Genomic DNA, 20,683 nt, shown 5'->3' with positions numbered 1-20,683 from the left:
CTGTAGGAGATACAAAGTGATGTCTCCCTCTGTTGGCCATAGAGTGGTAGCATCATTACATTTTATTTATGCAGCGCTTAATTACAATTTCCTCAAAGGGCTTCACAAACTCACAACGACATACCCTGATCTAAAACCACATTTAGTTAAAACTATCATCTGGCCAAGGTCTTTAGCTCTCACCGGATCGGTTCGCAGCCGAGTGTGAAGCGACTGGGATGGGAATCAGCACATCCAAGTCCGAGTCGGTGGTTCCCGCCCGGAAAAGGGTGGAGTGCCATCTCCGGGTTGGGGAGGGGATCTTGCCCCAAGTGAAATAACTGAAAACATACATCCATCCATATTCTTCCGATTATCCGAGGTCGGGTCTAGGGGGCAACAGCCTAAGCAGGGAAGCGCAGACTTCCCTCTCTCCAGCCACTTTGTCCAGCTCCTCCCGGGGGATCCCGAGGCGTTCCCAGGCCAGCCAGGAGACATAGTCTTCCCAACGTGTCCTGGGTCTTCCCCGTGGCCTCTTACCGGTTGGGCGGGTGGCATCCTGACCAGATGCCCGAACCACCTCACCTTTGCTCAAGCGGCTTTACTTTGGACTGGCAGAGCTTCTCACCCTATCTCTAAGAGTTTAGCCCCACCACCAGGCGGAGGAAGCTCATTTCAGCCGCTTGTACCCGTGATCTTGTCCTTTCGGTCATGACCATAGGTGAGGATGGGAACGTAGATCGACCGGTAAATTGAGAGCTTTGCCTTCCGTCTCAGCCTCCTTCTTCACCACAAAGTATTAATGCAGCGTCCGCATTACTGAAGACGCCACACCGAACCGCCTGCCGATCTTACGATCCACTCTTCCCTCACTTGTGAATAAGACTCCGAGGTACTTGAACTCCTCCACTTGGGGCAAGGTCTCCTCCCTAACCCGGAGATGGCACTCCACCCTTTTTCGAAGGACTCGGACTTGGAGGTGCTGATTCTCATCCCAGTCGCTTCACACTCAGCTGCGAAGCGTTCCAGTGAGAGCTGAAGATCTTGGCTAGATGAAGCCATCAGGACCACATCATCTGCAAATAACAGTTTTGTATTCTAGTTAAAATAGCCACCCTTTGCTCTGGTCACTGCTTTGCACACTCTTGGCATTCTCTCGATGAGCTTCAAGAGGTAGTCACCTGAAATGGTTTTCACTTCATCAGGGTTGATTAGTGGAATTTCTTGCGCTATCAACATGGTTTTTAGCGTTAACATGGACTGCTCTTGATGCTCCATCCAGGGTGTCAGGTGGGGAACTTTTTGACCGCATCATCGAGAAAGGCTTCTACACAGAAAAAGATGCCAGTAAGCTCATCCAGCAGATTCTGGATGCTGTCAAATATCTCCACGACATGGGAATCGTCCACCGAGACCTCAAGGTAATCATTTTTTAATGTCCACTTTCTTTATTGTTTGAGTTGATTGCACTTAAGACAACACCTTCTTGATGAAGTGATGTATCATATTTCCTCCCCCTGGGATTGGTAATCAGTGTGTGCCGTGGAAGGTGTTTTCGTTTTGAGGGGGAAACTGACTGGATCGGGTCTTGTGTGTTGCAGCCAGAGAACCTGCTCTACGACAGCATGGACCAGGACTCCAAAATAATGATCAGCGACTTTGGCCTGTCTAAAATTGAGGGCTCCGGCAGTGTGATGTCCACAGCCTGTGGAACTCCTGGATATGTCGGTAAGTAATTCAAAAATATGTTTGTGTCTGGCACTTAAACCCTCCTCGTTACACCAAGAGAGCTGCTTCATGGCTTCAGCACAATGCAGCGGAACCATCGAACCTTTCATTAATTTATCCATTATTCATTCGGTAACCTCTACGTCACATCCTGTTTACATCCTGTACACAACGGTGCAACCATTTTAAAGAGATTCGAGGCAAGCTCCACTTCTGACGTGTTTATTTCCCCAATTGTCGTACCTCAGAAATGCTTTGAATGTGTCCAAACTCTCGCAGTCTTGCTGTATCGCTTCGGGGCATACTTGCCAACCCTCCCAATTTTCCCGGGAGACTCCCAAATTTCAGTGCCCCTCCCGAAAATCTCCCGGGGCAACCATTGTCCCAAATTTCTCCCGATTTCCACCCGGACAACAATATTGGGGGCGTGCCTTAAAGGCACTGCTTTTAGCCTCCTCTCTCACCTGAAAAGGAGACTGTTATATATGTCGGCGTTACCTATGGGTAACGCCGACAGGTATAATCCATAAAGTAGGCAGGCACGGAGCTACTTTTTAGCGTGTGTTTATTCCAGCCGGCACGTTAATACACTGACACACAATATCCGGATTCCCATCTTTTATTGCTTCGAAACTACGGCAAGTAAGAATGTCCAGAAACATAACAGAGACAAAGCAGAAGAACGAAGAAGAGACATGGCGACGACGAGTAAGAAGAAGAAGTATGCTTGCAAGTTCCAAAATAACTGGAAAAAAAAAAATGTCAGTTCATCCAGGAGAGCTCGAACGGGAAAGGGTACGCAGATTTTATATATATATATATATATATATATATATATATATATATATATATATATATATATATATATATATATATTGGCAACACTAAATTGGCCCTAGTGTGTGAATGTGAGTGTGAATGTTGTCTGTCTATCTGTGTTGGCCCTGCGATGAGGTAGCGACTTGTCCAGGGTGTACCCCGCCTTCCGCACCCGATTGTAACTGAAATAGGCGCCAGGGAATAAGCAGTAGAAAAATGGATGGACATACATATACATATATATATATATATATATATATACATATATATATATATATATATATATATATACCTATATATATATATATATATATATATATATATATATATATATATATACCTATATATATATATATATATATATATATATATATACATGTATATATATATATATACATACATTTATATATACATACATATATATGTACATATGTATATGTATATATATTAGGGGTGTGGGAAAAAATCGATTCGAATTTGATTCGCGATTCTCAAGTTGTGCGATTCAGAATCGATTCTCATTTAAAAAAAAATATATATATTTTTTTATTTATTTAATTTTTTATTATTTTTTTGTTTGTTTTTGTTTTTTATCAATCCAACAAAACAATACAAAGCAATACCATAACAATGCAATCCAATTCCAAAACCAAACCTGACCCAGCAACACTCAGAACTGCAATAAACAGAGCAATTGAGAGGAGACACAAACACGACACAGAACAAACCAAAAGTAATAAAACAAAAATGAATTTTATCAACAACAGTATCAATATTAGTTATAATTTCAGCATAGCAGTGATTAAAAATCCCTCATTAGACATTTATAATAATTTAAAAAGAAGAACAATAGTGTCACAGTGGCTTACACTTGCATTGCATCTCAAAAGCTTGACAACACACTATGTCCAATGTTTTCACAAAGATAAAATAAGTCATATTTTTGGTTTGTTTAATAGTTAAAACAAATTTACATTATTGCAATCAGTTGATAAAACATTGTCCTTTACAATTATAAAAGCTTTTTTTTTTTAAATCTACGACTCTGCTAGCATGTCAGCAGACTGGGGTAGATCCTGCTGAAATCCTATGTATTGAATGAATACAGAATCGTTTTGAATCGGAAAAATATCGTTTTTGAATCGAGAATCGCGTTGAATCGAAAACATCGATTTATAATTGAATCCCGACCCCAAGAATCGATATTGAATCGAATTGTGGGACACCCAAAGATTTGCAGCCCTTATATATATATATATATATATATATATATATATATATATATATATATATATATATATATATATATATGTATATATATATATATATATATATATATATATGTATATATATATATATATATCTATATATATATATATATATATGTATATATATGTATATGTATATATATATATCTATATATATATATATATACATATATATATATATATACATATATATATATATACATATAAATATGTATATATATATATGTATATCTATATATATATATATCTATATATATATATATCTCTATATATATATATATATATATATATATATATATATATATATATATATATATATATATATATATATATATATATATATAGTTCCTCATATTTTTATTTGGAAAATTGGGTTTTACTTCTGGATATTTCCCTGTAAATGGCACAAATCAAAACCAAAAAAATGATGGAGTTCTTTTCCTTTTCAGCCCCGGAGGTTCTGGCACAGAAACCCTACAGTAAAGCAGTGGACTGCTGGTCGATCGGAGTCATTGCCTACATCCTGTGAGTATTATCACCCTGTTTTTCAGACTATAATGCGCATATGAGCCGGAACCGCCCAAAATGTTGGAAAAAAATTGAATACAATTCCATATATTAGCCACGCTGGACTATAAGCCACAGATATATACGTTGTGAAATTAAATATTTCCATAGAAAGAGTCTTTAAATGTTTATTTACACACCTTAATTGTTTCCAAATGGCGTCTGTAACACGGCAGTAAAACGGCTGGTCAAACAAAAGAGAAGTCAGTGTTCTGGACCCACTAGCTGCGGAAACTGGCTCTCCAATCAGCTAAACAGACTCACTAACTCCACAGTGACGTTTTGGAAAATTTACTGGGGAGTTTATGAAACTGAAACAATACAAAAAGAATGCCATTGTAAGACAATAATATTAACACAAACACTCGTAAAAGTGTTAGCATGTCAATAACGCTGGCTTGATTAAATTACAATAGCACGTACAAATATGCGTGAAAACATTCCTAAAGAAGCACACATGGGACGCTTTAGTAAGTAAGAAATGTTTTAGTTATATTGTAAAACTTACAAACCTTGATTGGAGCGAATCTATACGCGTTGTAACTTTATGGACGGCTAGAAGACGGGAAAGCACTTGTACATCTAGGTAAAAGCACAAAACCGAAGGAAATAATGTAAAAAAGATGTCCCAACTATGGTCTGCAGGCTAGGTGTGGTCTGCTAACTTTTTTAAATTGCCCTGCGAGACGTTATAAGTTGAATATGAGTCGGGGTGCTTTGAAATCATTCTTAGTTACCTTGGCGATCTCTGAATGCTACATACTTACCGCTATTTTGTGGACAATGTGAGTAAATCAGATCAACGACCCTTGAAAGTACTTTGAAATAATAGCACAGCATTTACTTATCTGACACGATACAAACAACCTTCCCTAGTCATGGTGCAATTTTTTTTTAAATGCAAATCACATAAAAGTCAACAAACACCCGGTCACACATAACACAACCTGCTCACTGAACTTTGTGGATATTATGAAAAACATCTAAACACCATAAACATTTCGGAATTATACCCATTTTAAATCCATTACAATGTGTGATGGACTGTAAAAGACCCTCCACACTTATCCATGTTTGCCGCATTTTAGCTGCTTGATATTTCTGATTGATTACAAAACTTGAAGAAGGTCTTCACGGAAGTAAACATGGTTGGAGTTGAACTTGCAAAGAAAAATCCCCAAATTAGCTCCACGGTTCCTATAAAGCGCGGGGTTCAAAGCGAAGGGGAAAAAAGTATGGTGCATATGTTTCCATAAGCTGGTGTGCTGTTTGTGAAGAAACATGTGTGCGCCTCTCAGGTTGTGTGGCTACCCTCCGTTTTACGACGAGAACGACGCCAAACTGTTTGAGCAGATCCTGAAGGCAGAGTACGAGTTTGATTCTCCTTACTGGGATGACATTTCAGATTCAGGTACGCTAAAAAAAACACTTAGGTAAGAATTCAAACACGGTGTTACTGTTCAAACTGTGTGTAATTTTACAGTGGGCAAACATATGACATATACTTGCCTTGTTTTTAATAAATACTTAAGCCTACTACGCTACTGTATTTTAATGTTTGTCGTTGTGGTGGTACTCGGAGAGCCAAGTGTTTTTCGAGGTGGTACTTGGTGGAAATGTTTGAGACCCACGGCAGCTCCACCCCCTGGAACGAGCTGATTGGACGGTGGTCATGACCAAAGTTTTTTTGTTTTCTATCGCGGCAGCGAAAGACTTTATCGTCCACCTGATGGAGAAGGACCCCGGCGTACGTTACACCTGCGAGCAGGCCCTGCAGCACCCGTGGTACCCGACACAGCCCGCCTTCCTTCCCGCCATGCATCAGACGTACCGGATTTAACGCTCGCGTGTTTCTCCGACGCAGGATTGCCGGGGACACGGCGCTGGACAAGAACATCCACGAGTCCGTCAGCGCGCAGATCAAGAAGAACTTTGCTAAAAGCAAGTGGAAGGTAAGAATTGGACCCCCTCTAGTTCGTATTTGTAAAAAGTATTTCGTTCTTTTGTACAAAATTTTCAAAACATTGTATCCGGGGCTTCACGGTGGCAGAGGGGTTAGTGCGTCTGCCTCACAATACGAAGTTCCTGCAGTCCTGGGTTCAAATCCAGGCTTGGGATCTTTCTGTGTGGAGTTTGCATGTTCTCCCCGTGAATGCGTGGGTTCCCTCCGGGTACTCCGGCTTCCTCCCACTTCCAAAGACATGCACCTGGGGATAGGTTGATTGGCAACACTAAATTAGCCCTAGTGTGTGAATGTGAGTGTGAATGTTGTCTGTCTATCTGTGTTGGCCCTGCGATGAGGTGGCGACTTGTCCAGGGTGTACCCTGCCTTCCGCCCGATTGTAGCTGAGATAGGCGCCAGCGCCCCCCGCGACCCCGAAAGAGAATAAGCGGTAGAAAATGGATGGATGGATGGATGTATCCAGGGGACACTGGATTTTAAAAAGTATATTAAAGGGGCCGTTTTTCGGACCATAATGTGCATCGGATTATAAGACCTATTAAAGGGGTTATATTGTTATTTTACCCTTTTTCAACTTTATCATCGGATTATAAAACACATTAAAGGGGTCATATTATTATGTTCATCCTTTTTTTAAGGATAAAAATTGTTTTTAAAAAGTAAATAAAAGGAGCTGTTTTTCGGACAATAAGGCACCTCGGATTATAAAGTGCATTAAAGGGGTCATATTGTTATTTTTATCCTATTTCTATCCTTAAAAAGGGATTTAAAACAATAAATAAAAAGGGCTGTTTTTCGGACCACAAAACGCATCGGATTATAAGGCGCATTAAAGGGGTCATATTGTTATTTTCACCCTTTTTCATCTTTTATCATCGGATTATAAAACGTATTAAAGGGTTCATATTATTATGTTTATCCGTTTTTTAAGGATAAGAATAGGATTTAAAAAGTAAATAAAAGGGGCCGTTTTTCAGACAATATGGCGCATCGGATTATAAGGCACATTAAAGGAGTGATATTATCATTTTTAACCTTTTTCATCCTTTATCATCGGATTATAAGGCGCATTAAAGGGGTCATATTATTATTTTTATCCTATTTTCATCCTTAAAAAATTATTTAAAACAATAAATAAAAGGGGCCGTTTTTCGGACCATAAAGTGCATCCGATTATAAGACCTATTAAAGGGGTCCTATTGTCATTTTTACCCTTTTTCATCTTTTATCATCGGAATATAAAACACACTAAAGGGGTCATTTTTTATTTTTATCCTTTTTTTGAAGGATAAAAATAGTTTTTAAAAAGTAAATAAAAGGAGCTATTTTTCGGACAATAAGGCACCTCAGATTATAAAGTGCATTAAAGGGGTCATATTGTTATTTTTAGCCTATTTCTATCCTTAAAATGGGATTTAAAACAATAAATAAAAAGGGCTGTTTTTCGGACCATAAAGCGCATCGGATTATAAGGCGCATTAAAGGGGTCATATTGTTATTTTCACCCTCTTTCATCCTTTATGATCGGATTATAAGGCGCATTAAAGGGTTCATATTATTATGTTTATCCTTTTTTTTGAAGGATAAAAATAGGATTTAAAAAGTAAATAAAAGGGGCCGTTTTTCGAACAATATGGCCTATCGGATTATAAGGCGCATTAAAGGGGTCATATTATTATTTTTATCCTATTTTCATCCTTAAAAAATTATTTAAAACAATAAATAAAATGGGCCGTTTTTCGGACCATAAAGTGCATCCGATTATAAGACCTATTAAAGGGGTCATTTGTTATATTTACCCTTTTTCATCTTTTATCATCGGAATATAAAACACACTAAAAGGGTCATTTTTTAATTTTATCCATTTTTTTAAGGATAAAAATAGTTTTTAAAAAGTAAATAAAAGGAGCTGTTTTTCGGACAATAAGGCACCTCAGATTATAAAGTGCATTAAAGGGGTCATATTGTTATTTTTATCCTATTTCTATCCTTAAAAAGGGATTTAAAACAATAAATAAAAGGGGCCGTTTTTCGGACCATAAAGTGCATCCGATTATAAGACCTATTAAAGGGGTCATTTGTTATTTTTACCCTTTTTCATCTTTTATCATCGGAATAGAAAACACACTAAAAGGGTCATTTTTTAATTTTATCCTTTTTTTTAAAGATAAAAATAGTTTTTAAAAAGTAAATAAAAGGAGCTGTTTTTCGGACAATAAGGCACCTCAGATTATAAAGTGCATTAAAGGGGTCATATTGTTATTTTTATCCTATTTCTATCCTTAAAAAGGGATTTAAAACAATAAATAAAAAGGGCTGTTTTTCGGACCATAAAACGCATCGGATTATAAGGCGCATTAAAGGGGTCATATTGTTATTTTCACCCTTTTTCATCCTTTATCATCGGATTATAAGGCGCATTAAAGGGTTCAAATTATTATGTTTATCCTTTTTTTTAAGGATAAAAATAGGATTTAAAAAGTAAATAAAAGGGGCCGTTTTTCGGACAATATGGCGTATCGGATTATAAGGCACATTAAAGGGGTGATATTATAATTTTTAACCTTTTTCATCCTTTATCATCGGATTATAAGTCGCATTAAAGGGGTCATATTATTATTTTCATCCTATTTTCATCCTTAAAAAATGATTTAAAACAATAAATAAAAGGGGCCGTTTTTCGGACCATAAAGTGCATCCGATTATAAGACCTATTAAAGGGATCATATTGTTATTTTTACCCTTTTTCCTCTTTTATCATCGGAATGTAAAACACACTAAAGGGGTCATTTTTTATTTTTATCCTTTTTTTTTAAAGATAAAATTAGTTTTTAAAAAGTAAATAAAAGGAGCTGTTTTTCGGACAATAAGGCACCTCGGATTATAAGGTGCATTAAAGGGGTCATATTGTTATTTTTATCCTATTTCTATCGTTAAAAAAGGATTTAAAACAATAAATAAAAGGGGCTGTTTTTCGGACCATAAAGCGCATTAAAGGGGTCATATTGTTATTTTCACCCTTTTTCATCCTTTATCATCGGATTATAAGACGCATTAAAGTGTCACGGGGGGGTAAAATGGGTGGACCCAAATGCAGTAAAGACAAGCTGAAATCGTGTTCAAGGGTTATTATTAATAAAACCTGAGGGAAAACGAGGCAGCTTGTAGTCCTAGGCTTTGCAGTCCAGGAGAGCACACTGAGGCTAGCAGGCTGAGGCTAGCAGGCTGTGGCTAGCAGGCTGTGGCTAGCAGGCCGAGGCTAGCAGGCCGAGACTAGCAGGCTGAGGCAGGCACACACGGCAAGTAGGGAACTGAAGGCAGAGGAAAAAACACGGGTAAGATGAGGAGCAAAAAAACACACAAAATAGCAGGTTTGCAAGATTATCAAAATTGCTAGAATTCTAGGACAAACTAGCGAGAAGCGTTACCACATGTAGCGAGGTGAAACGATCTGGCAATCGCGCCGAGTGGAGTCCAAACATTTGTAGGCTGCAGGTGATGAGTTGATGGCAGGCAGGTGAGTGATTAGGGTGCTGGGATCAGCTGTGTCAGGCTGAGAGCTGGAGCCAAGCCTACGCCCAAAACACGCCCACTCTCCCAAAGACACACAGAGAAAAACAGACAGACTGACTGTGACAGTGCCCCCCCCTCAAGGAACGCCTCCAGGCGATCCCCCAGGCTTGCCCGGGTGACTGCGGTGAAAGGCCAAGATGAGGGAAGGGTCCAGGATGAAGCTGCGTGGCACCCAGCAACGCTCCTCAGGTCCATACCCCTCCCAGTCCACCAGGTACTGTAGACCTCTACCCCGACGGCACACATCCAGCAGTCGCCGGACCGTGTAGGCTGGGTGGTCATCGATGACACGGGGGGGAGGAGGGGGCGTGTCAGGGGGAGACAGTGGGCTGGTTGAAACAGGCTTCAGTTGAGAGACATGGAAGGTGGGATGGATCCTCCAGCGTGCAGGTAATTTGAGTTTAACTACTGTTGGATTGATGATGGAAATGATTTCATAAGGGCCAACATACCGGGGTGCAAGTTTCTTAGAGTCCACCTTCAGGGGGAGGTCTTTAGAGGAAAGCCACACCTGCTGACCAGGATGGTATACAGGGGCCGTACTTCGGTGTCGGTCAGCATATCGACGATTTCGGTCCACAGAGCGGAGGAGGGCAGCACGAGCATCTTTCCACACCTTGCGGCAACGCCGCATATGAGCCTCTACTGAAGGTACGGAGATGTCATCTTCCTCAGCAGGAAACAACGGAGGTAGGTATCCCAAGGATACCTCAAATGGTGACACTCCAGTAGCTGCACAGGGTAATGAGTTGTGGGCGTACTCAACCCATACCAGGTGGGTGCTCCAAGAGGAGGGGTTCTTAGCAACGACACATCGGAGGGCCGCTTCTAGGTCTTGATTTGCCCGTTCGGTTTGCCCATTAGACTGAGGGTGATAACCCGAAGTCAGACTCACAGTGGCTCCAATAGCCCGACAGAAAGCCTTCCAAACCTCTGAAGTAAACTGAGGCCCTCTATCAGAGACCACATCTGAAGGAATACCATGAAGACGGAACACATGCTGGACCATGAGGTTGGCTGTTTCCAGGGATGTGGGGAGTTTGGGTAGAGCCACAAAATGCACTGATTTGGAAAATCTGTCCACTATAGTGAGGATAACCGAATTTCCCTGAGAAGGCGGGAGGCCAGTGACAAAATCCAGTGAAATATGAGACCAGGGGCGGCTTGGGACTGGCAAGGGATGGAGTAGGCCGGCAGGTGGTCGATTGGAGGATTTTCCACGGGCACACACAGTACAGGCAGACACAAAAGCACGGGTATCAGCATCCATGGTAGGCCACCAAAAGTGTCGCTTGAGGAGAGTCATGGTGCGGCCAACTCCTGGGTGGCAGGCAAATAGGGAAGCGTGTGCCCACAGAAGAACCTGTGAACGTACAGCATCAGGCACAAAAAGGCGGTTATCAGGACCATTACCCGGGTCTGGTTGGTCTTGCTGAGCCCTTCGGACCACCGACTCTATCTCCCAAGTCACTGTGGCCACCACACACGAGGCCGGAAGAATAGGCTCAGGACTGGTGGGACCCTCCGAAGTGAATTGACGTGACAGGGCATCCGGTTTGATGTTGCGGGATCCTGGACGGTAGGTCAGTGTGAAGCGGAATCGACCAAAAAACAAAGCCCACCGGGCCTGACGGGAATTGAGGCGCTTTGCAGACTGAATGTAGGTCAGGTTTTTATGGTCTGTCCAGATGATGAAGGGGTGTTCTGCTCCCTCAAGCCAGTGCCTCCATTCTTCCAGAGCGAGTTTGACTGCCAGCAGTTCCCTATTACCTACATCATAATTGCGCTCAGCAGGTTGTAGCCGATATGAGAAGAACGCACATGGATGGAGCTTCTGGTCCTTGGCAGAACGCTGGGATAGTACAGCCCCCACTCCAGACTCTGAGGCATCAACTTCCAGGATGAACTGGCGTGAGGGGTCAGGATGAATCAGGACAGGGGCTGTGGTAAAACGTCTCTTAAGCTCCTTGAAAGCCGCGTCAGCCTCTGCCGTCCAAGTGAATGGGATAGATGGAGATGTGAGTCTTGTGAGGGGTGCGACCACTTGACTGTAGTTCCGGATGAACCGGCGGTAAAAGTTTGCGAAGCCCAGAAAGCCCTGGAGACGTTTAACTGAGGTTGGTTGTGGCCAGTCCACCACAGCTCGCACCTTTTCGGGGTCTGCCTTCACCTGACCACTCTCAATGATGAAACCGAGAAACCTTGTGGACTGAACATGGAACTCACATTTTTCAGCTTTAATGTAGAGCTTGTTCTCAAGAAGGCGCTGGAGCACTTGTCTGACGTGAACCACATGTTCCTCCGGGTTGCGGGAGAAAATCAGGATATCATCCAGATACACAAAAACGGAGCGGTTAATCAAGTCTCGGAGGACATCGTTCACCAGAGCTTGAAAAACTGCTGGGGCATTAGTCAGGCCAAAGGGCATAACCAAGTATTCAAAATGGCCAAGGGGAGTCCTAAAGGCTGTTTTCCATTCATCACCAGCTCGGATTCGAATCAAATGGTAGGCATTGCGAAGGTCTAACTTGGAAAACACAGTTGCTCCTTGGAGGGGTTCAAAGGCAGATGCCAGTAAAGGCAGTGGGTATTTGTTATGAATGGTGATATTATTCAACCCTCGAAAATCTATACAGGGACGTAGAGTGCCATCTTTTTTACCCACAAAAAAAAAACCTGCACCGAGTGGGGAAGATGAGGGTCGAATAATGCCTGCAGCCAATGAGTCATGGATGTATTTTTCCATCGCCTCTCTCTCAGGGCGTGACAGATTGTATAACCGACTGGAAGGCAGGGGAGCTCCTGAAAGCAGGTCAATGGCACAGTCATAAGGGCGGTGCGGAGGGAGGGACAGTGCATGTTGCTTGCTGAAGGCCTCTTCTAAGTCATGGTAGACAGAGGGAACCTTGGACAGGTCTGGAGGCTCTGCAACAACCGGGGAGACTGTGTCCTCAGCAGGGGAGCGGGCAGACCGCAGGCAGGTGGAAAGACAGTAGGAGCTCCAGCTCACCACTTTGGCTGCAAACCAGTCAATGTGAGGATTGTGAAGTCTTAACCAGGGCTGACCAAGGACTACAGGAGCATGAGGAGAAGAGATAATGTGGAATTGGATTTGTTCAAGATGATTACCAGAGACAAGGAGGTGCACAGGTTCGGATCGGTGAGTGACACGGGCAAGGAGTCGACCAGTCAGGGAATTGGCTTGTAAGGGTGAGGGAAGTGGTTCGATGGTAATGCCCATTTGGGAAGCAACGTCGGCGTCCAAAAAGTTCTCATCCGCCCCCGAGTCCACCAGAGCAAGGAGAGACATGGACTGAGATTGCCAACGGAGACTAGCAGAAAACTGCATACGGCATAGGGACTTAGGGGAGGAGACAGCTTGGCTCACCAGAACCCCCACTGTTACTGGTGAGCCTACTCTTTTGGCCGCAAAGAACAGGTGGCAAGGAAATGGCCAGGTTGACCACAATAGAGACACACCCCTGCCCTCCTTCTGCGGAGGCGCTCTTCAGGTGTAAGGTGAGCCCGACCCACCTGCATGGGCTCCTCAACAGGGGAACTAGAGGTTAAGGCTTTGCACATTGGCAAATTGGGCTCGGCCGACCCGGGTCTAAAGCTGGAGGGCTCCAATGACCTGCAAAAAACGGGGTCGGCTTGCCACTGGGCCATCTGGTCTGAGATGTTGATAGCTGCTGTAATAGCTTCGTCTAAGGACAACTGCTCATTCCTCAGAGCAATCTCCCTTCCAATGACCCGACTAAGCCCATTCTGGAAAGCAGTGAGAAGGGCCTGGTCATTCCAGCCAGACTCCACAGCTAGGGACCGGAATTCACAGGCAAATTCTCTTACTGAGCGTTTCCCTTGACGAAGTCGCAACAACTGCTGACCTGCTTGCTGCCCTCGTATGGGGTGGTCGTAGACCCGCTTCAGTTCTGCAGATAGTGCAGCAAAGGACTGGACTGCAGGGGATCCTTGCTCACGAAGGGCATTAAAATAACTCAAAGGGGGACCCTGTAGCAGGTTGGCTATATAAGCAATTTTGGCTGCCTCACGGCCAAAACGAGAGGGCTGAGCTTCAAAAGCAAGCTGGATCTGAGTTAAAAATTCACGACAGGTGCTAGGATTGCCAGAATATTTATCAGGCGGGGGAATGTGTGGCTCTGCAGCAGGAACAGCATGGGGTGCAGGTGGTGCAGGTGGTTCGGGTTGTGGTTGAGCTTGTTGATTGATGAGAGTTGTGAGCTGGGTGGAAACGCGTGACATCTGGTCAATAAGTTTTTGTAATAGTTGGTCATGGTTTCCCAAACGCTGTCCTTGATTGGCAAGGGCCTCCCTCACACGGTCAAAATCTGCTGGGTCCATTGTAAGTGCCAGATCGTTCTGTCACGGGGGGGTAAAATGGGTGGACCCAAATGCAGTAAAGACAAGCTGAAATCGTGTTCAAGGGTTATTATTAATAAAACCTGAGGGAAAACGAGGCAGCTTGTAGTCCTAGGCTTTGCAGTCCAGGAGAGCACACTGAGGCTAGCAGGCTGAGGCTAGCAGGCTGTGGCTAGCAGGCTGTGACTAGCAGGCCGAGACTAGCAGGCCGAGACTAGCAGGCTGAGGCAGGCACACACGGCAAGTAGGGAACTGAAGGCAGAGGAAAAAACACGGGTAAGATGAGGAGCAAAAAAACACACAAAATAGCAGGTTTGCAAGATTATCAAAATTGCTAGAATTCTAGGACAAACTGGCGAGAAGCGTTACCACATGTAGCGAGGTGAAACGATCTGGCAATCGCGCCGAGTGGAGTCCAAACATTTGTAGGCTGCAGGTGATGAGTTGATGGCAGGCAGGTGAGTGATTAGGGTGCTGGGATCAGCTGTGTCAGGCTGAGAGCTGGAGCCAAGCCTACGCCCAAAACACGCCCACTCTCCCAAAGACACACAGAGAAAAACAGACAGACTGACTGTGACATTAAAGGGTTCATATTATTATGTATATCCGTTTTTTAAGGATAAAAATAGGATTTAAAAAGTAAATAAAAGGGGCCGTTTTTTGGACCATAAAACGCATCAGATTATAAGGTGCATTAAAGGGGTCATATTATTATTTTTATCCTATTTTTGTCCTTAAGAAATTATTTAAAAAATTATAAATAAAAGGGGCTTTTTTTCGGACCATAATGCGCATCGGATTATAAGGCGCATTAAAGGGGTCATATTATTATTTTTATCCTTTTTCATCCTTTATCATTGAATTATAAGGCGCATTAAAGGGGTCATATTATACTTTTTATCCCCCCAAAAATTATACATAAGGCGCATTTAAGGGGTCGTATTATTATTCATATCCTAAAAAAGGATAAAAAAAAATAATATGACCCCTTAAATGCGCTTTATAATCCATCAATCAATCAATCAATGTTTATTTATATAGCCCCAAATCACAAATGTCTCAAAGGACTGCACAAATCATTACGACTACAACATCCTCGGAAGAACCCACAAAAGGGCAAGGAAAACTCACACCCAGTGGGCAGGGAGAATTCACATCCAGTGGGACGCCAGTGACAATGCTGACTATGAGAAACCTTGGAGAGGACCTCAGATGTGGGCAACCCCCCCCCTCTAGGGGACCGAAAGCAATGGATGTCGAGCGGGTCTAACATGATACTGTGAAAGTTCAATCCATAGTGGCTCCAAGACAGCAGCGTCCCGTCCCGTCCACAGGAAACCATCTCAAGCGGATCAGCAGCGTAGAGATGTCCCCAACCGATACAGGCGAGCGGTCCATCCTGGGTCCCGACGAGCGGTCCATCCTGGGTCTCGACTCTGGACAGCCAGTACTTCATCCATGGTCATCGGACCGGACCCCCTCCACAAGGGAGGGGGGGACATAGGAGAAAGAAAAGAAGCGGCAGATCAACTGGTCTAAAAAGGAGGTCTATTTAAAGGCTAGAGTATACAGATGAGTTTTAAGGTGAGACTTAAATGCTTCTACTGAGGTAGCATCTCGAACTGTTACCGGGAGGGCATTCCAGAGTACTGGAGCCCGAACGGAAAACGCTCTATAGCCTGCAGACTTTTTTTGAGCTCTAGGAATCACTAAAAAGCCGGAGTCTTTTGAACGCAGATTTCTTGCCGGGACATACGGTACAATACAATCGGCAAGATAGGCTGGAGCTAGACCGTGTAGTATTTTATACGTAAGTAGTAAAACCTTAAAGTCACATCTTAAGTGCACAGGAAGCCAGTGCAGGTGAGCCAGTACAGGCGTAATATGATCAAACTTTCTTGTTCTTGTCAAAAGTCTAGCAGCCGCATTTTGTACCAACTGTAATCTTTTAATGCTAGACATGAGGAGACCCGAAAATAATACGTTACAGTAATCGAGACGAGACGTAACAAACGCATGGATAATGATCTCGGCGTCTTTAGTGGACAAAATGGAGCGAATTTTAGCGATATTACGGAGATGAAAGAAGGCCGTTTTAGTAACGCTTTTAATGTGTGACTCAAAGGAGAGAGTTGGGTCGAAGATAATACCCAGATTTTTTACAGAGTCACCTTGTTTTATTATTTGGTTGTCAAATGTTAAAGTTGTATTATTAAATAGAGGTCTGTGTCTAGCAGGACCGATAATCAGCATTTCCGTTTTTTTGGCATTAAGTTGCAAAAAGTTAGCGGACATCCATTGTTTAATTTCATTAAGACACGCTTCCAACTGACTACAGTCCGGCGTGTTGGTCAGCTTTAGGGGCATGTAGAGTTGGGTGTCATCAGCATAACAGTGAAAGCTAATACCGTATTTGCGTATGACGTCACCCAGCGGCAGCATGTAGATGCTGAAGAGTACAGGGCCAAGGACCGAACCCTGGGGAACTCCACACGTTAGCTTAACATAGTCCGAGGTCACACTGTTATAGGAGACGCACTGCATCCTATCAGTAAGATAAGAGTTAAACCATGACAGGGCTGAGTCTGACATACCAATTCGTATTTTGATACGTTCTAATAAAATATTATGATCGACGGTATCGAAAGCAGCGCTAAGATCGAGGAGCAGCAACATAGATGACGCATCAGAGTCCATCGTTAGCAATAGATCATTAGTCAATTTTGCGAGGGCTGTCTCAGTCGAGTGATTTGCCCTGAAACCGGATTGAAAGGTTTCACATAGATTGTTAAACGCTAAGTGCTCATTTAGCTGCTCTGCAACAATTTTTTCGAGGATTTTCGAAATAAAGGGAAGGTGAGACACCGGTCGGTAGTTTACCATGAGGTCAGGATCGAGGTTAGGTCTTTTAAGGAGAGGATGAATAACCGCTTTTTTGAATGCAACGGGAACAGTGCCCGAGGAAAGTGATAAGTTTATAATATTTAGCACTGATGGACCTAATAATACAAAAAGCTCCTTGATAAGTTTCCCAGGAAGTGGGTCAAGTAAACATGTTGTTTGTTTTATTCCATTTACACGTTGTAACAATCCTTCTAATGTTATTTCATCAAAACGAGAGAAACTATTTTGGATATTTGCAGTATCCGCCGTATATACAATCGTATCTGTGTTACTATAACCCAGTTGTAGCTGGGACGCATTGTCTTTAATCTCCTTTCTAATAAGTTCAATTTTCTTATTAAAGAACTTCATAAAGTCATCTGCCGAATGGGTGGAGCTACTGGAAGGAGTCCCTTGTTGGGTTAGCGATGCTACTGTACTAAACTAAAATTTTGGATCGTTTTTATTAATGCGGATGAGATTTGAGTAATAATTGGTTTTAGCTAAGGTAAGCATGCGTTTATAAGTTATTAAACTATCACTCCATGCTTGATGGTGCACCTCAAGTTTAGTCGTGCGCCATTTGCGTTCCAGCTTTCTACATAATAATTTCTGAGCTCTAGTTTCTTCAGTAAACCATGGCGTACGCCTTTTTGGAGCCTTTTTTAACTTCAGCGGTGCTATACTATCAATGGTTTCGCGCAGGGCGTCGTTAAAGTTGTTAGTGAGGTTATCAATAGAGCCCACATACTTTGGGAACGGTGCCATTACCGAGGGCAGTAGGTCCGCAAGAGTCGTCATTGTGGCAGCATTAATGTTGCGGCTGCTATAGCAGTTATTATTATTATTAGCTTGCCGAACATGAGTCTGAACTTCGAATTTTATAAGGTAATGATCGGACATTACTTTAGTATACGGGAGTATCATAACTTTGGAAACGGTGATACCTCTGACAAGCACTAGGTCTATCGTATTACCGCTGCGATGCGTCGGTTCATTTATTATTTGTGTAAGACCACAGCTATCAATTATAGTCTGGAGCGCCACGCACGGTGGGTCCAATGGGGTATTCATATGGATATTAAAGTCCCCCATTATAATTATATTATCGGCGTGCGTCACTAGATCAGCAACAAACTCTGAGAATTCACTAATAAAGTCCGAATAGGGCCCTGGGGGGCGGTAGATAACCGCCAGGCACAGAGGCAGAGGTGTGGCAGACTTCATAGAAAGCACCTCAAACGATTTATATTTATTATTTAAGTTAGGACTAAAGTTAAAGTTTTCGTTGTATATTAGTGCGACACCCCCTCCCCTTTTGAGGTGACGGGCAATATGCGCATTCGTATAGTTAGGAGGGGATGCCTCATTTATCGCAAAAAAGTCGTCTGGTTTAAGCCAGGTTTCGCTAAGACCGATGACGTTAAGGTTGTTGTCTCTAATGACCTCATTGACTAATAACATTTTGGGAGACAAAGATCTGATGTTTAGAAAGCCCATATTATAGGTAGTGGGCTGTTTTAAGGAGTTGTTGATAAAATTATCCGTAGTAGCAATATTAATAATGTTGCGTTTATTATGCGCAGTGTACTTAAAATAATTACGACCATATCTAGGAATTGATATGACGGGAATTTTCAGATTGTCTACTTGGCGCTGCGATAAACTGAACGCATCATAATTTGCCACCTCAGTAGAACGCATGTCTAACTCTGACGTAGTCATAGACACAGTAGAAAAAACATTTTGTGAGTTGTGTATTATTCTACGAAAATTGCTATGTGTACAGGGATCATCCAGCCTGGCGCTGGCTAGTTCTAACTTAACTGACTCCATACCCAGGCTAGCAGGCTCTGTAATTGCCTGTGACCGGGCTTGCTCTAGTGCAGTTAGTCAAATGTGGCTCAATGCGAAGTCTATGTTCCGAGACAAGAGGATAGCGCCTTCCTGGTTAGGGTGAAGGCCGTCTCTCCTCAGCAAGCCAGGTTTGCCCCAGAAAGAGGGCCAATTATCAATAAACGTAAATCCCTGTTGTCTGCAGAAGCTATCCAGCCACTTGTTAAGAGAGACTAATCTGCTATATCTCTCATCATTGCCTCTCCCAGGCAGGGGGCCAGAGACAATTACTCGATGCCTGGACATCTTTCTGGCGAGATTACAAGCCCTGGCTATGTTTCTCTTTGTAATCTCTGATTGTCTCATCCTAACGTCATTGGAGCCAACGTGTATTACTATATTCGCATAACTAGTGGTGCGGTTAGCCTGCCGTATGTGTTTACTAGACCTGTTGCGAGTTAGTTCCCTAAGATTAGCTTCAATGTCAGGTGCTCTGCCCCCGGGAATACACTTAATTGTGGCTGGTTTGCTAAGCTTTATGTTTCGGGTGATGGAGTCCCCTATGACTAAAGTGTGGTGCCCGGTAGACTGGGGTGTAGGACTAGCTAAAGGGCTAAATCTATTATGCGTCTCAACCGGTACACCCTAGCTTGTAGGCCGGTTAGGCCTGCTACAAGCTGGGCTAGTTAGCTCGCTACAGCTAACGCTAGCAGATGTGTCCGCAACATCTAAAGTTACGAAATTACACTGCTCTAACTGGCGGACACGGCTCTCTAGCAAAGCCAACCTATCCATGAGTAAAGTGCACGAAGCGCAGGAAGCCATACTCACAGAAACTTTCCGTCGCCGAGTGGGATGCCAGCTGTCTTCGGGAAGTGGTGGTCACGGTGGCGGGGGAGAAGCTTCCTTCAGACCGGCGCTGCCTTTCTCCGCTAGCCTCGTTAGCTTAGCAGCTAGCTAGCTGAGGGCGAAGTGGTGAGACAGAGATCGGGTGATTTGCAAGTTAAATTGAACTATTAAATATGTTCGAGAAGTTGTAAATAAAGCTGCAAAACAGTTAAAATCACACAGATAGAACGATACTTAGCTTTTTTGCAACAAGAGCAGTCAGCGAGCAGTCATAATCCAATGCACCTTATGGTCTGAAAAACGCCACCTTTTATTCACATTTTTAAGTTCTCTGTCCAAAAGAAGAAGATTGTTTTTATTATTTCATTTAAAACACTTGTGGTCTACATAACATGTCATGGTGGTTCTTTGGTCAAAATGTTGCATAGATGATGTTTTACAGACCATCTTTCGTGCCTCCACTTTGACGTCGCCATCTATGTTGTACCAGTAATTTTTAGCGCTTACTACTGACAGATATAAGTTAGAACGCTACGCTACTTCGTATTAGAAATGGCAACAGCGAAGGATGAATACCCCACAACAAGAGGATAGAGAAACATTTTCAGGACTTATGCAGATCCCAAATATATGATGCAATGTTTTATATTCTCAATGATACATCAAAGTTTTGGCGTCGCTTGCTTACAGGTACTTCCTAGCGCCATTTATTGAACAGGCGTCAAACTGCGGTCCACAGGTTTCTCTTATGTCTGACTGCCATTAATTAGTCACACTTACCATTAAAAAATTAATACGTACATAAGGCGCAACCGGGTTATAAGGCGCATTGTCGATG

General features: G+C 42.8%; 1 protein-coding gene across 3 annotated transcripts in view; it reads left to right on the top strand.

The window, feature by feature from the left end:
* Positions 1 to 20,683, top strand: part of camk1b (calcium/calmodulin-dependent protein kinase Ib) — a 171,818-nt gene that overhangs the window by 132,649 nt on the left and 18,486 nt on the right. For all 3 annotated transcript variants that reach the window (XM_061922646.1, XM_061922645.1, XM_061922644.1), the window contains 6 exons: positions 1,262 to 1,400; positions 1,581 to 1,707; positions 4,244 to 4,319; positions 5,660 to 5,772; positions 6,068 to 6,146; positions 6,226 to 6,313. In XM_061922646.1, coding sequence (XP_061778630.1) covers positions 1,262 to 1,400; positions 1,581 to 1,707; positions 4,244 to 4,319; positions 5,660 to 5,772; positions 6,068 to 6,146; positions 6,226 to 6,313 — 622 coding nt within the window. The remainder of the gene's footprint in view (positions 1 to 1,261; positions 1,401 to 1,580; positions 1,708 to 4,243; positions 4,320 to 5,659; positions 5,773 to 6,067; positions 6,147 to 6,225; positions 6,314 to 20,683) is intronic.

Source organism: Nerophis ophidion, linkage group LG16 (assembly GCF_033978795.1).
Source record: "Nerophis ophidion isolate RoL-2023_Sa linkage group LG16, RoL_Noph_v1.0, whole genome shotgun sequence".
Classification (NCBI taxonomy): Eukaryota; Metazoa; Chordata; class Actinopteri; order Syngnathiformes; family Syngnathidae; genus Nerophis; species Nerophis ophidion.
This window is presented reverse-complemented; position numbering and strand designations above follow the sequence as displayed.